The sequence below is a fragment of the Gorilla gorilla genome, chromosome X (assembly GCF_029281585.2).
Source record: "Gorilla gorilla gorilla isolate KB3781 chromosome X, NHGRI_mGorGor1-v2.1_pri, whole genome shotgun sequence".
NCBI classification, from domain to species: domain Eukaryota; kingdom Metazoa; phylum Chordata; class Mammalia; order Primates; family Hominidae; genus Gorilla; species Gorilla gorilla.
The window spans coordinates 146,791,892-146,813,122 of NC_073247.2; the positions used below are offsets into that span (position 1 = coordinate 146,791,892).

A 21,231-nucleotide genomic window follows, 5' to 3' on the forward strand; every position below is an offset into this window, starting at 1 on the left:
TAATTGTGGAAAAGGATTGGCAGCAAAAATGTATGACCTGCATGAGCACTAGGTAAAGAGAAAATAACTTAAGCAGTTGAAACGAGCATCTCAGCTCAGCCATCTTGAGTAAGATAGCAGGAAATGCGTATCACAGGTAGTGCTCACGACTTGCAATAAACCTATAGGAGAACACTCTGGATTATGACCAAGATGAGTGCCTACAGTGTATGGCATCAGTGAGGATACAACAGCATCAGCAAAAGTGACAGCAGTAACTTTGCAGAAGTCCATCACATTATTGAACTAAGTGACCATATAAAACATTAGCAATCTGTAACAGTAAACAGAAGAAGGCTGACACGTCAAAACTTGTATCAACAGAGAAGCCCATCATTCACTGAGGATATGGAAAATAATGACCTGTCCCTTTCATCAATGTCTCAACTTTGCAATGGGCCATATATGCTCATAGGACATCTATCGATGTGCATTGTTTTCCTCTGTCATATTCTGGAGATTCCTCGCATTCCTGCTTGAATTCTTAGGTAGCCTGAAATACGGAAAGCAGTGTGCCCTCCCCTCCTCAAACCGTGGCTTCCCCTTATCCTGTAACAGCTGCAGTAGCTGGAGTACTACACAAGATGTATAAATCCCTCACGGTTGTGTCTGTAACACTCTCTGCTTGAAAGCACAGGCAAGGTCACTTTGAGACCATGTAATTTCCCCTCTGAGAGGACCAAATGGCAGATGGGTCAGATCACCAAGTGGCAACAGCTTATAAACAGGGAAACTGACACCTACAGCCTTGAGGTAGGTGCCATTTTCAGCATGAGGAATAGGAGAGATTAAGCTGCTAGCCTGGATACCTGACATGGGAGCTTCCTGAACACTCAGGCTCTTCTACAGATACCTATAAGGATCCAAATTTCACCAGCTTCATGTACTGGTCATTGACAGGAACCACATGACTTTTCTGTCCCCACCAATGTGCAGAGTATGATCAATGGAAGAGTGCAAGAAGCTAAAACAGAGAAATGCTTGAATAAACTTCAACTGCGTTCCTATTCACTGAATCAGGGGTCCTCATGATGCCTGACATGCCATTCCTCTTCACAGTGGAAACCATGCAGTTCAGCACATTAGTGTCTGAGCACAGAATCCTGACAGAAGGCCATCACTAGTTTCTTCTCTAGAACCCAAATTTCCCGTGCCCAGAATGCTGCCAATGCCAGTGTGTGTTTCCTGTATTACCTTGCACAGGCATTCGAACCATTGGAGCATGGAAGAAAAAAGTTACTGGGTCATATGTTAGAAGAACATACCAGCAACAGCATGTCACTTTCCTAATTCTCTGCTGGTGAACACAGCTCACTACAGATATGAAAGACTGTGTGCTCAACTCAACCAAGACTGACAGCTTCCCAGAAACACTCGCAGTTGCTTCTCAGGTATCTCCCTCAGATTGCTCTACTAAGCTACAGTAAAAGAGGTATAGCTCACCTTTTCCTGAGCCATTTTTCACAGGCTAAGGGTATACACAGAAGCTAAGCCTTCACCAGTAGCCAAGTCTGGAATTCTCAAGGATAATGGAAAGTAAGGTTCTATCCCCATCATAAAAGTCCTGTCTTTGCCAAAAGGTATACTTCTCACGTTACACTCAACAATATGCTTTGTTGTGGTGCCAGGCATGGAGAAGGGAGTAGGAAACACTCCCTTGAATGCAGAGTGCCCATGACAACTTTCCCACCAGAGTCCCTTGGCCTCAACCTCTAGGAAGCAGCTTCACACAATGCCACTGCTTGCAGCCCCTTCCCCACCTCTAGCCTGTAGGCCCCTGGTGAAGGGAAGATGTGTCACTCCATCTTTCCTGATCAGAGAAGCCTTCCCCTTTTCTGAGCCTCTAACCTCTATAATTCTTGTTATTAAAACAACAGATAAAATGGCTGGGGATCCATGAAATCCATTTACTTCAAAACATATTGTCCCTTCTTTTCACAAGCATTTTTACCATCTGTTATCTCTACAACTGCAAAATCACCTTGTGTGTCCTCTGGACAATTATATTGACTGGAAAATGAAGAGGAGATAGAGGTTGGGGTAACTAATGCTTTTTTCTAGCAACAAAAACATACTTTAAAAGGCTTCTTACAGCTTATGATAAATCCCACAGAATTCAAGGCCAGCTAAAACCTAGATCTGAGTCCCTCTCCACCAGCACTCACAATATTTTGGCTGTGATGCCATGTCAAGGTAAGTATATGTTCTGTAGTCATTAATGTTCTTTGAAAAACAGAGATAATAGCAGTATTTAATACACATTTTTATGGGATTAGATAAGAAACTGTTCTTGGTTTTAGTAAGGATTTTATCAGTGGTAGCTTTGGCTGATTTGTTTTAGCATCATTACCACCACTCTCATCATCACCATCGCCATTATATCTTCCTTTCTAGTAGAATAAGATGTCTCTCAAAATGACCATTGTTGTCCCAGTTACACTACTGGATGCATTTAACAGGGAACTAGTATAACAAGGAATACAATCAGTTGCATTTTTCTCACTGGCTAATATCTCCCACTTGTGGCTGGCCCTTATGCTCCAAAATAACATGTTGGGCACTAAGAAGACTCAAGTTGGCATTTAAGTTAGGAGAGACAAGCCTTCAATTCCCAGGGATAAAAATGTCCCTTTCTCGTGACTACAAAATAAAAAAAAATTGTATCAAAGACTTTTTCAAATTTCTGAGTGTGAGAGCATAAATTTACTTGATAAAAATTAATGTCAAGAGTCCTAATTTTTTAAAAATGGGTATTGTCAAGGAACAGCCTAACTGGAAATGATCCAAAATGGTCACAGTGAGTGTAATTCTATGTAGACAGATTTTTAGTGAATTCGATTTCATTATATTCTCCTGAAATCTCTCTACTTTGTACATGAGCACGTATTATATCTGTAACCCAAAATGTCATTTTAAAAAAAGATAAAAATATCAGTCTTCATATTTGTTTTTCTGTTTGAGTGAATACTAGTGAAATAAATTGCCTCCTACATATATAACCCATAGACTTTCAGTCCAAAGCCTTGCTTTAAAGTGTCCATTATCATGCATTCCCTTTCCATGACATAAGAGGCCTCTTATTTCCATGAAATAAGAGGCGTGAAAAAACATGTTAAGGCAAATGTGAGTTTGACATGGAACACTTCACACCAAAATTTGTAGCACATTAACATTCCCATTAGTGAAGAGTCATTCATTGACTACATGCCTGATGAGACTGCCTGTGCTGGCCTAGGAATGAACTCCTGGGAAGGATCTAAGGGGCAAGGTCCCACTTTAAATTCAGAGGAGGCCCACTTTCTTTTTCATCCAGCATCCTGATCCCTGAAACTGTCACCAGAGAGACACCTTTTTGGATCCCCCTACTTTATGAATGCTTCTAAAGTGCCAATAGAGCCAGGCATGATGGCTGATGCCTGTAATCCCAGCATTTTGGGAGGCTGAGGAAGGATTGTTTGAGCCCAGGAGTTTGGAGCCAGACTGGGCAACACAGCAAGACCCCATTTCCACAAACAATTTTTTTAAATCCCAAATTTTAAAACGCCAATAGTCAGTAGAATTACCAACTAAACCATCATTTAGGTTTTCCCCACAGTCTCTTCCACAACAGTGAAGTGACTCAAGATGACTGTGCCATTGCGGGGCAGAGGGCACAACACATACGTGTGTAACAGAGAGGAGTCACAGTCACCTTGTTTCACACCTACTTTTGACTAGGAAATAAACCACTCTAGGTCACTGTCACATTATTTGGTTAATAAACATAGGTTTGGGGTAAAGCTTTTCTATGTATATCTCAGGTCTCAGTTTTTCATTGGGTGGCAAATAACAATGACCCTCATCATCCAAGGATTTAAAGTAACTTAACAAAATACAGGGATAAATCAGAAGAGTGTGAATGTCACTGTGTTGGATAAAGGCTAGACATTTTAGTGTCTATTCAAAAGGAAGTGTGGAATTTGACCTAGGGTGTGTGGCTTCAGGTTCTGTGATGCCACCTTCTGAATGAAAATTGTGTCAAGAGAAAAGTAGAGAAACCAAACGAGAAGTATCTACTGGGACTAAAGGTTAAAAGTCTCTTTGAGAACATTTGAGAAGAGTGCATATTTTCATGTAGCACTTTTCTTCCCTCTGTCAAATTGTCAAATGTCTTCACCTGAATTTCAATAAGTTAATCACCACACCTAAAAGAAATTACTTTACATAGGCAAAGAAAGAGAAGAGACCTCTCTGGCACTGCTAGTCAACAGGCTTCCTCCAGGCTGCTCAGTTTACAGATGGTAGTGAGTCCTGATGGGTGCTGGGTGTTGAGCCCTGTCAGCCTCCATGTAAGGTGTCCGAGCTGGCCAGAACAGAATGTGGCTCAGAAAAAGGAAAAGCTTGGGGTCCTGGCTGCCTCTTACTTCACAGCAGGATTAATGAGGTATGGTTTCCAAGGAGATGCCTCAGTAATCCCTGAGGAAGCTTGCTGGCCCTAGGAAGGCAAACAAACATTTAAATGACATTATGGCAAAGTCAAACAGATTGGACAGGAGTGGGGAAGCAGTGATAGGAAGGGAGTGAAACCAAGCACCCTCATGTTCTCCAATATATGGATTTAGGAAGTAAGATACTAATTCCTTAACCATCTCTTGTGTGCTAGGCCCTTATCAAGGATGATCACACTTGATTCTACAATATCTCTGAAACCATGGTATGAATCCCATTGTGCATATGAGGAAACTGAGGCTCAAAGATGATAGTGAGAAAGGGCCATGGGACTTTCAGACTCAGATACTGGAAACTGGGAATGAGACATGATATGTGGTCCCAGCAATGTCCGCAAAGCAAAGAACTGGCCAACAGTGCCTGACTGGGTGAAGATTTGAAGGTGCATCAATGTATGTATTACTTTCATTGTTAGCCTATGTCTTCCTGGACTCCTGACAAATAAATGTCCTCCCCTTCATGGTGCAGGTAGACTGGCAGAGTACCATTCTCCACCACCCACTTGGTCCACGAGTCCTATCTTTCCCCTTTTTTTACAGATAGACATGGCCTTAAATTACCTTCAGGTCCATGTTTTTACACCAGACATAAGACACCTGAGTAGCACTCCCACACTCTTTTCATTCCTGGAGTTTATTTTTGACTGTCCAGTTCATCTTGCTGCTGACTGTTACTGCAAGAGTTCCAAAGAAGATCAAAAGATCAAAACTTTGATGGCACAATGTCAAGATCAGGTTTTTTTGAAATCAGAGTAATTCAAATAAATTAATTTGTCTGTAAGCGGCACCCACACTGAACAGAGAAATACAAATAATGACTAAAAAGAGATGCTACTCTCTAGCAGGGTCTCTACCATGGAGTTAATAATCAGTGTCCATGGACTGACCCTAACATTGTTGGTAGTTACTAGCTTAGAGATTCTGGAAACGGGTTTCAACACCATCATAAATGATGGTACACCTGACGGGAGACAGGTGGTGCCCTCCACCCAACACCTATCACTTCATACAAGATAAGGTTGCTCTTACTTGTCTGGCTGTTCTGGACAGTTTGTTCTGGCTCCACTGTATCCATGTTACAGGCTCACAGGCTGACCAGTCCTGGACATTCCCACCACAGGTCCTGAAGGAGATAGTGGCTGTATAAATCTACAGGGAGACTTGCCTATGGGTGGACAACCCAGCACCACTGTAAGTATGTACTTGGAAATTCATATGATAGGTGGCTGGGCTACTCATCCTCATTCCCTTATGTAGAAGTCCTTCTGAAAATACCTGATGGGGACTGAGTACTCAATCATGTATCCTGTGCCAGGTAGGCTGAAAGAGTGAAAGGTAACTTACACTGAGCCTCGGTGTAAGACTGAGACTGCATAAGGACAATTAACACTGCTTTTCAGAGGCCTGATTGCGCCTGCCAAAGGATACCATAGGTCTTCTTGCTTTAAGTAAACATCACAGGGAAATTATAAAATATTATGCCAAGACGCAATACCCCCCCCCTTTTTTTTTTTTTTTGCTAGAAGGGGAGTTTCAGAGGAGTCCTTTTATGTTGTTATTCTTCAGTGACAAGGCAATTGATTTATGCAAAACTATGGGTAACAAATCTTTGGTTTTCCTCACTTTGTTACTGATTAGTGACACTCATACCGTGCAATATTATGCATAATAAATTTCCAAATGGATTTCAGCTGAGTATTCAGTATGTTACTGAATACTGGCACTGAAGACCATGAAATGCACATAATAGAACTGTACTTTTGGTGTGTTACTGTCAGTAATCAGTAACATAACTTAGAAAATTTCTTAAATTAAAATGAAGTTAACATCATTTAGAACAGTTTCATAAAGAATTCCTTATGCTAAGTAACGTTATTATCATCTGACATTGAACATAGTTTTTTTTTTTTTTGGAGAAAACAATGGCAAAAATCGGACAGTTGCTAATACAATGTAAATCTGGGAGATTTGCTCTTAATTGGCAAGTATACCTTTAGGATACTATGGGCAACGGGTATGTAATAAAAGTCCTTCATTCCATAAGGAGATATTGTTCAAGGTCCAGGGCTCTGCCTGAAAAGCCAAGATTAATGAGGCTAGTTAGCATCCTAATTTCTCAAATTTGCATTCCTGCCAGTAACAAATACACAGATAACACAAAATCCAAATACCAGCAATCAATCTTGCTGATTTGTAAATATAATATAAGTGGATTATACTTAGAGAACGTCCATGGTCACCAATATAGAAGTCATTAAATCATTTCAAGAAGCAATATACACATTTCTAGTCAGTATCAAGAATTAACCAGCAAAAAGGCTAATAAGCAAACACAACCATCACCATTATAAAAGGGAAATATTTGTGTTTTACTTCAAACCAAGTACCAGATTACTCTCAGTGTTTACTGTCCTCAGGTTTTAGAGCAAAACAAGGGTTTTCCTTTAATGTTTCCCTTTCATACTAGATGTCATACAATGTAGGCATGAGTATAAGGAGGCAGGCATTGTTCATTTCTTACTCCTATATACTTGCACTTGAGGTATTAAGACACAGTCAGCCCAGGTGGCCAAAGGGGTGGGGACAGCACATGATGGAATGGGGGAAGAGCAGCCTATTCCAGCCAATTCTTGTCTTGACCAGCCTGGCTCTAGATCACTCTTCTTTAACTTGTTTGCATATAAAAACTACACACATCATTTTTTCTGTGGGAGAACACCTGGAAATGAGGCCCAAAGCCAAATTTAAAGAAAAACAGCATATTAAATACACAATTATGGTTTTAAAATAAAACTGTGCAACGTGACCTGCAAATGTCATTCATTCCAGAAAACTGAACGCATTCAATCTGACCATGAATTTACTCATTTTTAAATTGAATATTCCCTATAAATTTCAAGGGAAACTTATGCAAAATACTAGGAACAGAATTGGACTGAATAACGTGATATTCGACACGCAATTCACTTGAGATATAAGATTACAAACAATGTTCAATCATGATCGGTGACCAACACTTCAGGCATTCACTGTCATAAAACAAGTGCTGGGTCTGTTCTCACTCATAGGTGGGAATTGAACAATGAGAACACATGGACACAGGAAGGGGAACATCACACACTGGGGCCTGTTGTGGGGTGGGGGGAGAGGGGAGGGATAGCATCAGGAGATATACCCAATGTAAATGACGAGTTAATGGGTGCAGCACACCAACATGGCACATGTATATATATGTAACAAACCTCCATGTCGTGCACATGTACCCTAAAACTTAAAGTATAATTTAAAAAACAAACAAACAAAAGAACAATAACAACAAAAAAACAAGTGCTGGGTCAATGTATGTGGTTTTACATTGAATATACCACAAAACTTCCTTCATTTTTGGTATATCTATGAAACAAGCTACACAAAGACTAAAACTTCACCAAATACAATGGTATTAAAGCAATTTAATGGTAAAATAAAATCAAAGTTCAGGCTACCTGGTAACTTGAGGCCAGAACTGTTGTAAAGCAGGAGGCACAAAGCCAATTAAAACATTTCCCTTATTGTGCATGGAAAATAACAAAAAATTTTTTTACCCAAGCTTATGAAATGTACCAGGATCACATGTAATTGAATAAAATGATACCAAATACCCAATTCTTCTGCAAAATAAAACCCCCTGGTCATCAACCAGGTTTGTATCTAAATTAATGATCTCATTTCTGCATTTCCCCCCACTACCTACATAATCAAGAATTTATAAATGCTTTTGAAAAGCACCTATATAATTCTGTTGGTTCCCTGAATCATGGGTTAAGTAAAATTTTACAGCTGTTCACCAATAATCTGTGTGGGATTTATGGTTTGTAACAATTTGGGAATTGTGTTTTCAAAGCACTTTCTGGAAATGAGGATACCTTTTCCAAGAGCCTGCTGGCTGACTTCTCACATAGTGTTGACCAAAATGAGGTAACGATTCACTTACTAAGAGGCTTGGGATAATCCTAACTGGTTTAGAGGATTCAACATCTGGGACAGAAGGATCACCAGTGGGGACACTATCCCCCAGGTTACCACAGGACTCTATCTTAGATGTTTTATAATGCAGGAGTCAACATCAGTCACTGAATGGCAGGGGATATCGCTTCTGAACAAGATATGAATCACATTTACAGGACCAGGGAGGGAAAGGTGCCATATTCATTCAGACTCTCTTTCTTTCTCAATAGTGTCTGACATTTATTGAAAATATGGAAAATACTTTTCTCCAGGTAGTATAAAGGAGTTAAGCAGAAGATACAAGTTATTTTGTTGATCAAAAAGCACCTGAGAAAATGCTGCAAATTCAGAAGAGAAATGGATTCTGGGCAAAACTAACTGGTCCACAAGAGAAAATGAGAGACTCGATTTGGCTGCCAGGCACAACTGAGCCCTGGCAGTCATGTGGCAGGAGCACAAAAAGTCTCTGGGATTGGGGAGGAAATGGGTCTCGCTGAAGGCAACAGGTCCCTTGATGGGCAGCCAGCTGTCTGGATCATTGTCCAGGGGCTGTGTCCAGCCCAGATACCTCCGAGGTGAGTACAGATCACTAGAAGCAGCAGTCTGTCGGTGGAATGCGATGGATGGCGATGGCAGTGGCAGCGCAGGTCTGTGGGCAGCATGATGTAGTCGTCTGGAAGTCTAGTGAGGAGGAGGGGGGTTGGCAGCGGCGGCTGTCAGTGGTCTGTCAGTGTGTAACAGGAGCTCAGCTTTGTGCAACTGGAGCGCAGGACAGCGTCCAAATGTGCATGGGATGGGCTGGGCTGGCACGAGAGGGCGGAGGCAGCCCGCTCCAGAGTGAGGCCCAGGGGCGGCAGCAGGAGCCTGGAGCGCTATTCCTGGAACAAAGGCAAGCACTACGCGGGAGGGAACAGGAGTGCAGGGGACATCGCGGCGGCTCGAGGGGGAGGGAGGCCCGGAGGGAGGGCACCTGTGGAGACCCTAGCGGTGGCCACTGGCACAGCGGACCCTCCCCAGAACACCCGCCCCCAGGCCCAAGGGTCTCCCGGCCTAGAAGTCTTCGTCCTCCTCCCATCCAAAGACCCGCTTCATCTCAGCCAGGAAGCCCCGGTAATCACTGAGTAGGGGGCTCTCCTTCTTGATGTAGGGGATCACCCACTGCAGGGCGGGCCCCGTGAGGCGGGTGATGAGGAACGTCACCTTCAGGGCGTCGTTGGAGAACGTGTTCTCGTCCACGAACATGTAGGAGCCCGTCTGCACGATGAACTCCGGGAGTCGGTCGGTATCGCCGTCAAACGTCTCGGGAAAGGGAATCGGGTTCCTCCAGCGACGCGCTGCGGGCCGGAGGGGCCGAGCCAGGAGGGCCTTCATCAGCTGCACCCGACCTTCCATCGCGCCGCGCTGGCTCCGCTGAGTTTAGCTGAGCTGCGCTGGGCTTCGCCAGGGGCTGCACCGAGGCGTCGCGGGAAGTGCATGTCGCGGGAAGTGCATGTCGCGGGAGGAGAAGCCGGGATGTGGGCGGAGCCATGGGGAGGGCCCAGGCGCTTTGGCAAGCTCTGCCCAGAAGGCCTGGAGGTCATTAGTGCGCCAGGGGGTCCCGGGGCACCCAGCGGAGCAGGTGGTGGGAAATGTGGTGGCTGGCTTAACTGGTCAAGGAGGCAGGGTCGCACCGTAGGGGTGGGGCAAAGTCTTTCTATGCGGTTGGGGAGTGAGGATTTTTTTGGTGAGGTCCAAGCCCATGTGCTTGGAGAGCAAAGCCTGTAAGTTCTTTAAAGCTGATTAGTCAGCCTGGTATATCTATTCCTTGTCCCATGCTCTCTGTCCTTCCATGTTCCTTCGCAAACCCTCAGCTATGACACTTTTGAAAATTATTGGTCAACAATTTTTTAAATGTCCCTAGATTTGCTTTCCTCTGATGTTTTCTCATGATTAGAATCAGTTATTTTTGCCAGGTATACTACAGCAAAGATTTTGTGTGTTAGTTTATCATATCAAGGTGTTCATGATGTAGTATATTTTGTTATTGATGATGTGTACCTTGATCACTTGTTTGCCATAGATACTTTCAACGCAGTTGGGTTGACTAGGTTATGTAAGTCCTGATGAGCAGAGTAGCATGCATATTTCCGAAACATCCATACAGGCCATTCAGTAAAAGTGTCCTACCAGTACAACTAAATGTGATATATCTTTCCTCCAAATTACAAGATACCCTCCATGAATTTTATCTATTTCTTAATAGGAAATGAAATCAGTCAAATGCATTTTCTGTGTCTATTGATATGGTCCTATGGATTTTCTCTTTGCGTTAGCTTTTCGTTGCTGTCTTAACGAATTACCACAAATTTAGTGGTTTAAAACAACACAAATTTATCATCTTATTGTTTTGTAGGTCAGAAGTTCCATATGGGTCATACTAGACCAAAGTCATAGTATTGGGAGGCTATGTTCCTTTCTGGAGATTCTATGAAATAATTTCTTTCCCATTCATTTAGACTATTGGCAGAATTCAGTTCCTTGTGGTTGTAGGATTGAGGTACTGTGTTCTTGCTCTGTAATATGAGGGCCATTCCCAGCTTGTAGAGGATGCCATATTTACTGGCTTATTGCCACCTTCTTCCCCTTCAAAGTCAGCAATAGTGGGTGTCAAATTTTTCTCATGTGGCTTCTTTCTAATCCTCTCTGCCTTCATCTTCCACTTTTAAGAGTTCATATGATTAGATAATTGATGATAATCTTCATATTTTCAGTGCAACTGATTAGCAACTTTAGTTCTGTCTGCAGCTTTAATTCCTTCTTTGTAGGGAGACACCCTGAAACTATTGCTATGGAATAAAAGATGAAATACTCCTGATTATTGTAAATACAAAATTGCATGCAGGATTGTATAAAGACAATGCCAGGTTGGAGTGCCACAAAGAGCCAACAGCATGTGATGTGCTTCCCCCTGCAGAGAGCCTATGAACGGATGTGCAGTCAGGGAGGTTTCACATCACGGAGATTCCTATCCCAGAAAAGCTGATGTTCATAGCTCTGGGAATGGAATGTTACCCTCGTGGAGAGCCTATAAATGAACGCATGAAGGGTGCCTGTCCATATGGATAAGATAGGGCTATAAATGCCCTCATCTTGCCACGGCTCTTCTAGGCCTCTTTAGGGTTAAGGCATACTCCCTTCTGAGAATTTCTGGTCTAACCGGTTGTCTAGCCTCACGTCCTGTTTCTATGGATTGTTTGTAACCAGTTTTTGCTGCAACTGTTACTGCTGATTAATATCTTGCTAATCATAGGTTATGGAAAGACTGTTTCTGTTTTAAGGCTCTGTTAGAAATTACTGACGCACACACTATATTGTAAATTCTTATCTCTGTATACTGTACTTCTGCATACAGATGTTATGTTAAAGAATTACTTAATCCCCATGTGACCATCTCACCTCATAATCAAATGACCTTAAATCCCTCACTAACCTACCCCCGCCCTCACTAAACTTAATAATAAATGCTGGTATATCCAGTGCATTGTTGGCACCGCGGGACCAGAAGGCGGTGACCCCCCGGACCCAGCTTTCACTATCTTGTGTGTGTCTATTATTTCTTGACCTGCTGATCTGCCTGGGAACAAAGAGAGAGCCCCGTTGCATTGCCGGCTGCTGGCCAGATCCCGCAATACTTCTTGCTTTATATTTTCAGGTTCTGGGAATTAGGACACACACATCTTTGGGGGATTGCCATTTTGTCTGCTACAGTTCCTTTTAGTTAGTACAGTAAATTATAATTGATTTTTGATTCATAAAACAACCTTGCATTGCTGGGATAATTTCATTTAATCACGGCATATTATTCTTTTTGTATTTTACTAGATTGGGCAAATGGATAAATAAATTATCGCATAGTCATACAATGGAATTCTGTATCAGTACACACAGCAATGTGGAGGAATGCTACAGATGTTACATTGAATAGAAGTTGTGAGGCACAAAATTTGTATATACTTTAGGATTCCACTTTATATCAGTGTTAAAAATAGGCAAAGCTAAATGCTTATAGAATTCAGAATAGTGGTCATCTCAGGGGAGGATGAACTATAGTGTGTAAAGCTGGATAAAAGAAACTTGTAAGATGCCAAAAATGCTTTCCCAAGTGGCTAACATTCTGTATTCCCACCAGCAATATATGAGAGATTAAGTTGCTTTTCAAACTCATTTATGCTCAGTATTGTCAGGTTTTGTTTTGTTCTGGGTTCTTTATTTGTTGGTTTTCTTTTTTACTTCAGCCATTCTAATAGGTGTGATTGTGGTTTTAATTTGCAATTCCCTAACTTCATAAATTAGGGAACACAGAACACACATAGACACAGAAAATGCATTTGACTGATTTTACTTCCTACTATTAAGAAACAGATAAAATTCATATGTCCCTGAACACCTTTTTTGTTGCTTATTTGTCATACATTTATCTTTTTCAGTGAAGTGTCTCTTCAGATATTTTTTTCCATTTTAAATCAGGTTGTTGACCTTTACATTGTTGTTTTGAGAGTTCTATATGTATCCTGTATTCAAATCTTCATTAGATATGCCACTTACAAATATTTTCTCCCAGCCTGTGCCTTCTCTGTTCATTCTCTTAACATTGTCTTTTGAAGAGCACATGCTTTTTAATATGATGAAGTCCAATTTACCAAATTTTGCTTATGAGAATTGTGCTTTTGTTGTGATAGCTAAGAAATCTTTGTCTAATCCAAGGTTTCAAAAGTTTCTTTTTCCTGTTTTCTTCTAGGAGCTTTATAATTTTAGGTTTTGCCATTAGGTCTATTAATGTTTTTTAGTTAATTTTTGCATATGGTGTGAGATATGGATCAAATTAATTTTTTTTTGTAAATGGACATTCAACTTTTCCTGCATCATTTTGAAAATATTATCCCTTTTCCACTGAATTGCCTTTACAACTTTACAAAAATCAGCTGTCCATATATGTGTGGGTCTATTTCTGAATTGCATATCCAGTTCTATTCATCTACAGTTGGTCCTCTATATCCGTGGGTTCTGCATCTGCAGATTCAACCAATGGCAGATCAAAATATTCTGGAAAAAAATAATAAAAAATAATTTGTATACATTGATTTTGTATGCTGAGACTATACTGAATTCGTTTATCAGATCTAGGAGCTTTCTGGATGAGTCTTTAGGATTTTCTAGGTATAGAATCATATCATTGGTGAACAACAACAGTTTGACTTCCAATAAATATAGTACATTTATTGATTTGCATATATTAAACCATCCCTGTATCCCTGGTATGAAACCCACTTGATTATAACGTATTATCTTTTTGATATGCTGTTGGATTCAGTTAGCTAGTATTTTATTGAGGATTTTTGCTGCTATACACCAATAACGACCAAGCCGAGAATCAAATTAAGAACTCAATCCCTTTCATAACAGCTTCAATAAAACTACTTAGGAATATACTTAATGAAGGAGGTGAAATATCTTTATAAGGAAAACTACAAAACACTGCTGAGAGAAATCATTGATGACAGAAGTGGAAACACACTCCATGCTCATGGATGGGAAGAATCAATATTGTGAAAATGACCATACCGCCCAAAGCAATCTACAAATTCTATGCAATTACCATCAAAATACCCTCATCACTCTTCACAGAAGTATAAAAAACAATCTTAAAATTCATACAGAACCAAAAAAAAGAGCCCACATAGCAAAAGTCATACTAAGCAAAAAGAACAAATCTGGAGGCATCGCATTTGCTGACTTCAAGTTATACTACAAGGCTATAGTTACCAAAACAGCATGGTACTGGTATAAAAATAGGTATGTAACAGAATGGAGAACCCAGAAATAAAGTCTAACACAACCAACATATCTTTAAAAAAGCATACAAAAACATAATTTGGGGAAAGGACACCCTATGCAATAAATGGTACCGGGAAAACTGTCAAGACACATGTAGAAGAATGAAACTGGGTCCCCATCTTTCACCTTATAAAAAAATTCAACTCAAGATGGAGCAAAGACTTAAACCTTAGACCTGAAACCACAAAAATTCTAGAAGATACCATCACAAAAACTCTTCTAGACATTGGCTTAGGCAAATAATTCATGACCAAGACCCCAAAAGCAAATGCAACAAAAATAAAAATAAATAAATGGGACCTAATTAAACTGAAATCTTCTGCACAGAAAAAGAAATAATCAGTAGAGTAGACAGCTAGTATTAACAAACTATGCATTCAACAAGGGACTAATATTCAGAATCTACAAGGAACTAAAAAAAATCAGCAAGAAAAAAACTCATCAAAAAGTGGGCAAATGACATGAATAGACATTTCTCAAAAGAAGACACACAAACAGCCAGTAAACATGAAAATATGCTCAACATCACTAATCATTAGGGAACTGCAAATTAAAACCACAGTGAGATACCACCTTACTCCTGCAAGAATGGCCATAATTTAAAAGTCCAAAAACAATGGATGTTGGCATGGATGTATGGAAAAGGGAACATTTTTACACTGCTTGTGGGAATGTAAATTAGTACAACCAGTGTGGAAAACAGTATGGAGATTGCTTAAAGAACTAAAAGTAGAACTGCCATTCAATCCAGCAATCCCACTACTGGGAAATAAGGGAAGGAAAATAAGTCACTCTGTGAAAAAGACACATGCACATGCATGTTTATAGCAGCACAATTCGCAACTGCAAAGATATGGAACCAACCTAAGTGCCCATCAACCAACGAGTGGATAAAGAACATGTGGTATATATACAACATGTACTACTACTCAGCCATAAAAAGGAATGAAATAATGTCTTTTTCAGCGACTTGGATAGAGCTGGAGGCCATTATTCTAGGTGAAGTTAACTCAGGAATGGAAAACCGAATATTGTATGTTATCACTTACAAGTCGAGTTAAACTATGAGGATGCAAAGGCATAAGATTGATATAATGGACTTTGGTGACCCGGGGGGAAGGATGGGAGGGGAGTGAGTGATGAAAGACTACATATTGGGTACAGTGTACACTGTTTGGGTGACAGGTGCCCTAAAATCTCAGAAATCACCACTAAAGAACTTATCCATGTAACAAAAAACCACCTGTACCCCAGAAACTATTGAAATAAAAGTAAAAATTAGAAAAAGAGTACAATTAAAGATATGAGGTAACAACTATTTACATAGCATTTATATTGTATTAGGTATTATAAGTAATCTAGATATGATTTAAAGTATATGGGAGGATATACATAGGTTATATGCAAATATTATACCATTTTATATAAGGCAGTTGAGTGTCCTCAGATTTTGGTATTTGCAGGGGTCCTGGAACCAATCCCTTGTAAATTCTAAGGGATGACTGTATTTGTCTATTTTGATAACAATATCACATTGTCTTAATTGCAGTAGCTTTATTATAAATCTTGAAATCAAATATTATTAGTCCTCCAACTTATTTTTTCAATTTCAAAGCTGTTTTTGCTAATGCATTTTTTTTGCATTTCCCTACGAATTTTAGAAGCAATTAGTTGTTTTTTATATGTTAAAACACTTGCTGGGACTTTGAATCTATACATCAATTTTGGGAGAATTGATATACTAACAATATCAAATCTTCCAGTTCATGACTATATCTCTCCAATATTCAGATATTTTGTAATATATGTCAGGAATGTTCTGTAGTCTTCAGGGTACAAGTCTCATCTCCTTTGTCATATTTAACCCTAACATTTTTTACGTTTTTATGGTGTTTAAAATTCTAGCTCAAATTTCTCTCGTTCGTTATTAGGATTACAATTGATTTTTGTATATTCGCCTATGTCCTGCAACCTTGGGAAACTCGCTTCTTAGTTCTAGTATTTTTTGTTGATCTTAGAAAATCTGTTTTCTATATACATGATCCTGTTGTGTATGAATAACAGAAGTTTGCCTTTGCCCTGTCCAATCTAGATGCCTTTTATTACTTTTTCCTTTCCTTATTTTCTTTGCCCTCATTGCACTGTCTAGAATCTCCAGTACAATATTGCACTAAAGTGATGAGAGTGGGCATATATACTTGTTTTGTTGGTCTTTTTTAACTTTCAAGTTCAGGGGTACAAGTGCAGGTTGTTACATAGGTAAATTTGTGTCATGGGAGTTTGTTGTACAGATTATTTCATCACCCAGGTATTAAGCTTATTAGCCATTAGTTATTTTTCCTGATCCTATGCCTTCTCCCACCCTCCACCCTCTGATAGGCCTCAGTGTGTGTTGTTCCCCTCTACGTGTCTTGTTCTTGATCTAAGAGTGAAAAGCATTCAGGCTTTCACCTTTGAGTATGATAGCTGTAAGTTTTTTGTAGATGCTCTTCCTCAGATTTAGGAGCTCCCTTCAAAGTTTAATGAGAGTTTTTATTGGGAACCATATGACACAAATCTTTGCTCTAGGAATTTACTCTAGAAAAATGAAAACCTATGCTCACACAAAAATCTGTACATAAATGCTTATAGCTGATTCCTTTGTAATTTCCAAAACCTGTAAATGTGCCAAATATCTTCCAACAAATGAATGGATCACCAAATTTGTATATCCATGCTGTGGCAGACAGATTCTAAGGTGGCTCCCAACATCCCAATGTCCTGGTCATATCTTTCAGTGCAGGTGGGGATTATGGCTTGCTTCTAACCAATAGAATGTGGCAAAGGTGATGAGATGTAACTCCCATGATTACGTTAGTTTATACATGACTTGTGGGGAAAAGAAAGAGAGATCAGACTGTTACTGTGTCTATGTAGAAAGAAGTAGACATAAGAGACTCCATTTTGTTCTGTACTAAGAGAAATTCTTCTGCCTTGAGATGCTGTTAATCTGTAACCCTAGCCCCAACCCTGTGCTTGCAGAGACATGTGCTGTGTTGACTCAAGGTTTAATGGATTTAGGGCTATGCAGGACGCACTTTGTTAAAAAAGTGCTTGAAGGCAGTATGCTTGTTAAAAGTCATCATCATTCTCTAATCTCAAGTACCCAGGGACACAATATGCTGCCGAAGGCTGCAGGGACCTCTGCCTAGGAAAGCCAGGTATTGTCCAAGGTTTCTCCCCATATGATAGCCTGAGATATGGCCTCCTGGGAAGGGAAAGACTTGACCGTCCCCCAGCCCGACACCCGTAAAGGGCCTGTGCTGAGGAGGATTAGTAAAAGAGGAAGGCCTCTTTGCAGTTGAGATAAGAGGAAGGCATCTGTCTCCTGCTCGTCCCTGGGCAATGGAATGTCTCGGTGTAAAACCCGATCATATGTTCCATTTACTGAGATAGGAGAAAACCACCTTAGGGCTGGAAGTGAGACATGCTGGCGGCAATACTGCTCTTTAATGCACCAAGATGTTTGTATACGTGCACATCAAGGCACAGCACCTTTCCTTAAACTTAATTATGGCACAGAGACCTTTGTTTACATGTTTTCCTGCTGACCCTCTCCCCACTATTACCCTATTGTCCTGCCACATGCCCCTCTCCGGGATGGTAGAGATAATGATCAATAAATACTGAGGGAACTCAGAGACCAGTGCCAGCGCGGGTCCTCCGTATGCTGAGCGCTGGTCCCCTGGGCCCACTTTTCTTTCTCTATACTTTGTCTCTTATTTCTTTTCTCAGTCTCTCGTCCCATCTAACAAGAAACCCTCCCACAGGTGTGGAGGGGCTGGCCACCCCTTCATGACTCCATCTTTCAAGGAGACACAGTCTCCCTTTGTTCCATGAAGAAACAAGCGGCACTGTTGTGAACTGCCTATGGACAGGGCAACATGGCAGAGAACTGAGGGCAGCTTTTATAACAAATTAAGATATTTCTTAATATTTAACCCTCCTTACATTAACTGCTCGTGGTATATTATTCTTTTAAAAAAATATTTATACTTTTTGTGGGTACATAATAGGTATACGTATTTATGGGGTACATGAAATGCTTTAACATAGGCATACAATGCATAATGATCACATAATGGTAAATGGGGCATCCATTCCCCTCAAGCGTTTATCCTTTGTGCTACAAACAATCCAATTATACTTTTAATTATTTTTAAATGTACAATTAAATTATTTTGACTGTAGTCATCTTGTTGTGCTATCAAATACTAGGTGTTAATAATCACATCATGGAGAATGGAGTATCCATCCCTCAAGCGTGGTGCATTACTCTTTGAATATGCTGCTCTGGATTGTATTTGCTAATATGTGGGGCTTCTCTATTAATGTTGCAAAATAGGGAGCCAATAATCTGGTTGAGAGATGAAAGAAGCAGCAGGAAAATGTGTTCACAGAACCTCATACGAGTGGCGTCTAGGGCCAAGGCTCCTTGAATGCATACCCAAGGGCTGATGAGAGGTGGGGACAAGTGCTGCGGAAGGACTCCTCAACTACCAGAACTACGTAGGGCCCCTAACATCCCCTCGGAGCGAGCTCCCCGCGCCCCGTACACCACCAGGTCTCCCTGGTTCCTCTCCTGCTCCCCGTCCCGCTACCTCAGGAAACCTTAGCCCAGCCTCTCCGATACAAGCTGGCCTCCTTGAGGGCTTTAGGCCCCTCTTCGCCAGTGTATACCCCACGACGCGCCTGCGTACTAGGGACCACCCGGCTTTGTGGGCGGAGTCCATGAGAGGGTTGGAGCCCCGCTCGTGGCCCCGCCCACCCAAGCCTAGGCCGGCCTTCGTGGACACGCATTTCCGGCGACGCCTCGGTACTGACCTCTGCAGAGCCGGGTGGAGCCCATTGACGTCCAGCGAAGCGAGGAGCAGCGATGGACGGTCGGGTGCAGCTGATAAAGGCCCTCCTGGCCTTGCCGATCCGGCCTGCGACGCGTCGCTGGAGGAACCCGATTCCCTTTCCCGAGACGTTTGACGGCGATACCGACCGACTCCCGGAGTTCATCGTGCAGACGGGCTCCTACATGTTCGTGGACGAGAACACGTTCTCCAGCGACGCCCTGAAGGTGACGTTCCTCATCACCCGCCTCACGGGGCCCGCCCTGCAGTGGGTGATCCCCTACATCAAGAAGGAGAGCCCCCTGCTCAATGATTACCGGGGCTTTCTGGCCGAGATGAAGCGAGTCTTTGGATGGGAGGAGGACGAGGACTTCTAGGCCGGGAGACCCTCGGGCCTGGGGGCGGGTGCTCTGGGGAGGGTCCGCTGTGTTACTGGCCGCCGCCAGGGTCGCCACCGGCGCCCTCCCTCCGCGCCTCCCTCCCCCTCGAGCCGCCGCGATGTCCCCTGCGCTCCTGTTCCCTCCCGCGTAGTGCTTGCCTTTGTTCCAGGAATAGCGCTCCAGGCTCCTGCTGCCGCCCCTGGGCCTCACTCTGGAGCGAGCCGCCGCCCTCTCCTTCCAGCCAGCCAGCCCCTCCCATGTACATTTGGACGCTGTCCTGCGCTCCAGCTGCAAGCTGGGCTCCTGTTACACACTGGACAGACCACCCACTGCCGCCGCTGCCAAGCCCTCTCCTCCCCACCAGACTGCCAGACGACTACATCATTCTGCCCACAGACCTGCGCTGCCACGGCCATCGCCATCCATCGCATCCCACCGACAGACTGCTGCTCCTAGTGATCTGGACTCACCTCGGAGGTATCTGGGCTGGCCACAGTCCCTGGACAGTGATCCAGACAGCTGGCCGCCCCCTAAGGGATCTGTCACCTTCAGCGAGACCTATTTCCTCCCCACCCCCAGAAACCTCTTGTGTTCTTGCCTAGGCCCAGGTGTGCCTGGCAGCCAAATCGAGTCTCTCATTTTCTCTTGTGGACCAGTTAGTTTTGCCCATAACCCAGTATTCTGAGTTTGCAACTGTCTCTCTGATGTGTGCCTTTTGTTCAACACAGTAACCCCTGCATTCTGCTCTGCTCTAATACACTACCTGGAGAAAGTCTTTTCCTTATTTTCAATAAATGTCAGACATTATTGAAAAGAAATGGTCTCAATGAATATGGCACTTTTCCCTCCCTGGTTCTGTAAATGGGGTCCATATCTTGTTCAAAAACGATATGCCCTGCGATGCTATGACTGATGTTGACACAGAGTCCTGTGGTGTCCTGCAAATGGAGATCTCACCAGTGACCAATCCCAGACGATTAATGTTGTAAACAAGCAGTTTTGTGCCTCTTAGGAAATGAACCTTAATCTGAATGTGGCCAAGATAAGGTAAGGAATAGTCAGAAAGGGTGCTTTTTCTTCCCTCATTTCCAAAAAACTGTCTAAAAGCATATACCCCAAATGGTTACAAGCCATACATCTCACACATTTGTTGGTGAACACCTCTCACAGTTTTATTTAACGCATTATCAGGGAACCAGCTAAGTGGCTTAGATACTTCAGAAAAAGCATTTACATTTATATTGCTTTAATTGGGTAGGTAGTGGAGAAAGGAATGCAGAACTGTAGTTAATTTAGGTACAAACTTGTTTAATGAATGACCTGAAACACAATACAATTACCACCTTCCCTAATGGGCAGAAAAAAAAATTATCTTCAACGTATCTCTGCATGCTAATCTTTGAAATCTACTGTGCTAACATGCCTCTGCCACCACATCTATCTCTGGGAAAAGCTCAATATCCCGATAGATTATCCTAAGGTGGGCTTGTAGGGCAGCACTCAGTCAACAACTCTCTGCCTTCTTCTTTTTTTTTTTTTTTTTTTTGAGATGGAGTCTTACTCTGTTGCCCAGGCTGGAGTGCC

At 42.0% G+C, this 21,231-nt stretch overlaps 3 protein-coding genes across 3 annotated transcripts; 2 read left to right on the forward strand and 1 right to left on the reverse strand.

Annotated features, from left to right (window-relative positions):
- Positions 1–6,438: 6,438 nt before the first annotated feature.
- RTL8B (retrotransposon Gag like 8B) lies at positions 6,439–12,022 on the reverse strand. Its single transcript, XM_004064899.4, has one exon. It carries the CDS (start codon positions 9,903–9,905, stop codon positions 9,564–9,566), a length of 342 nt encoding a protein of 113 aa, XP_004064947.1. The 5' UTR covers positions 9,906–12,022; the 3' UTR covers positions 6,439–9,563.
- A 7,179-nt stretch (positions 12,023–19,201) lies between these two features.
- LOC109023068 (retrotransposon Gag-like protein 8C) lies at positions 19,202–20,465 on the forward strand. The gene has a single exon (XM_004064898.4). It carries the CDS (start codon positions 19,303–19,305, stop codon positions 19,642–19,644), a length of 342 nt encoding a protein of 113 aa, XP_004064946.1. The 5' UTR covers positions 19,202–19,302; the 3' UTR covers positions 19,645–20,465.
- LOC101133912 (CAAX box protein 1) lies at positions 19,620–20,465 on the forward strand. The gene has a single exon (XM_055376039.1). It carries the CDS (start codon positions 19,620–19,622, stop codon positions 20,247–20,249), a length of 630 nt encoding a protein of 209 aa, XP_055232014.1. The 3' UTR covers positions 20,250–20,465.
- Positions 20,466–21,231: the final 766 nt, after the last annotated feature.

What these genes read in the sequence shown, in the direction of transcription:
- RTL8B (XM_004064899.4), bottom strand. Translation starts at nt 9,905, where the DNA reads ATGGAAGGTCGGGTGCAGCTGATGAAGGCCCTCCTGGCTCGGCCCCTC.
- LOC109023068 (XM_004064898.4), top strand. Translation starts at nt 19,303, where the DNA reads ATGGACGGTCGGGTGCAGCTGATAAAGGCCCTCCTGGCCTTGCCGATC.
- LOC101133912 (XM_055376039.1), top strand. Translation starts at nt 19,620, where the DNA reads ATGGGAGGAGGACGAGGACTTCTAGGCCGGGAGACCCTCGGGCCTGGG.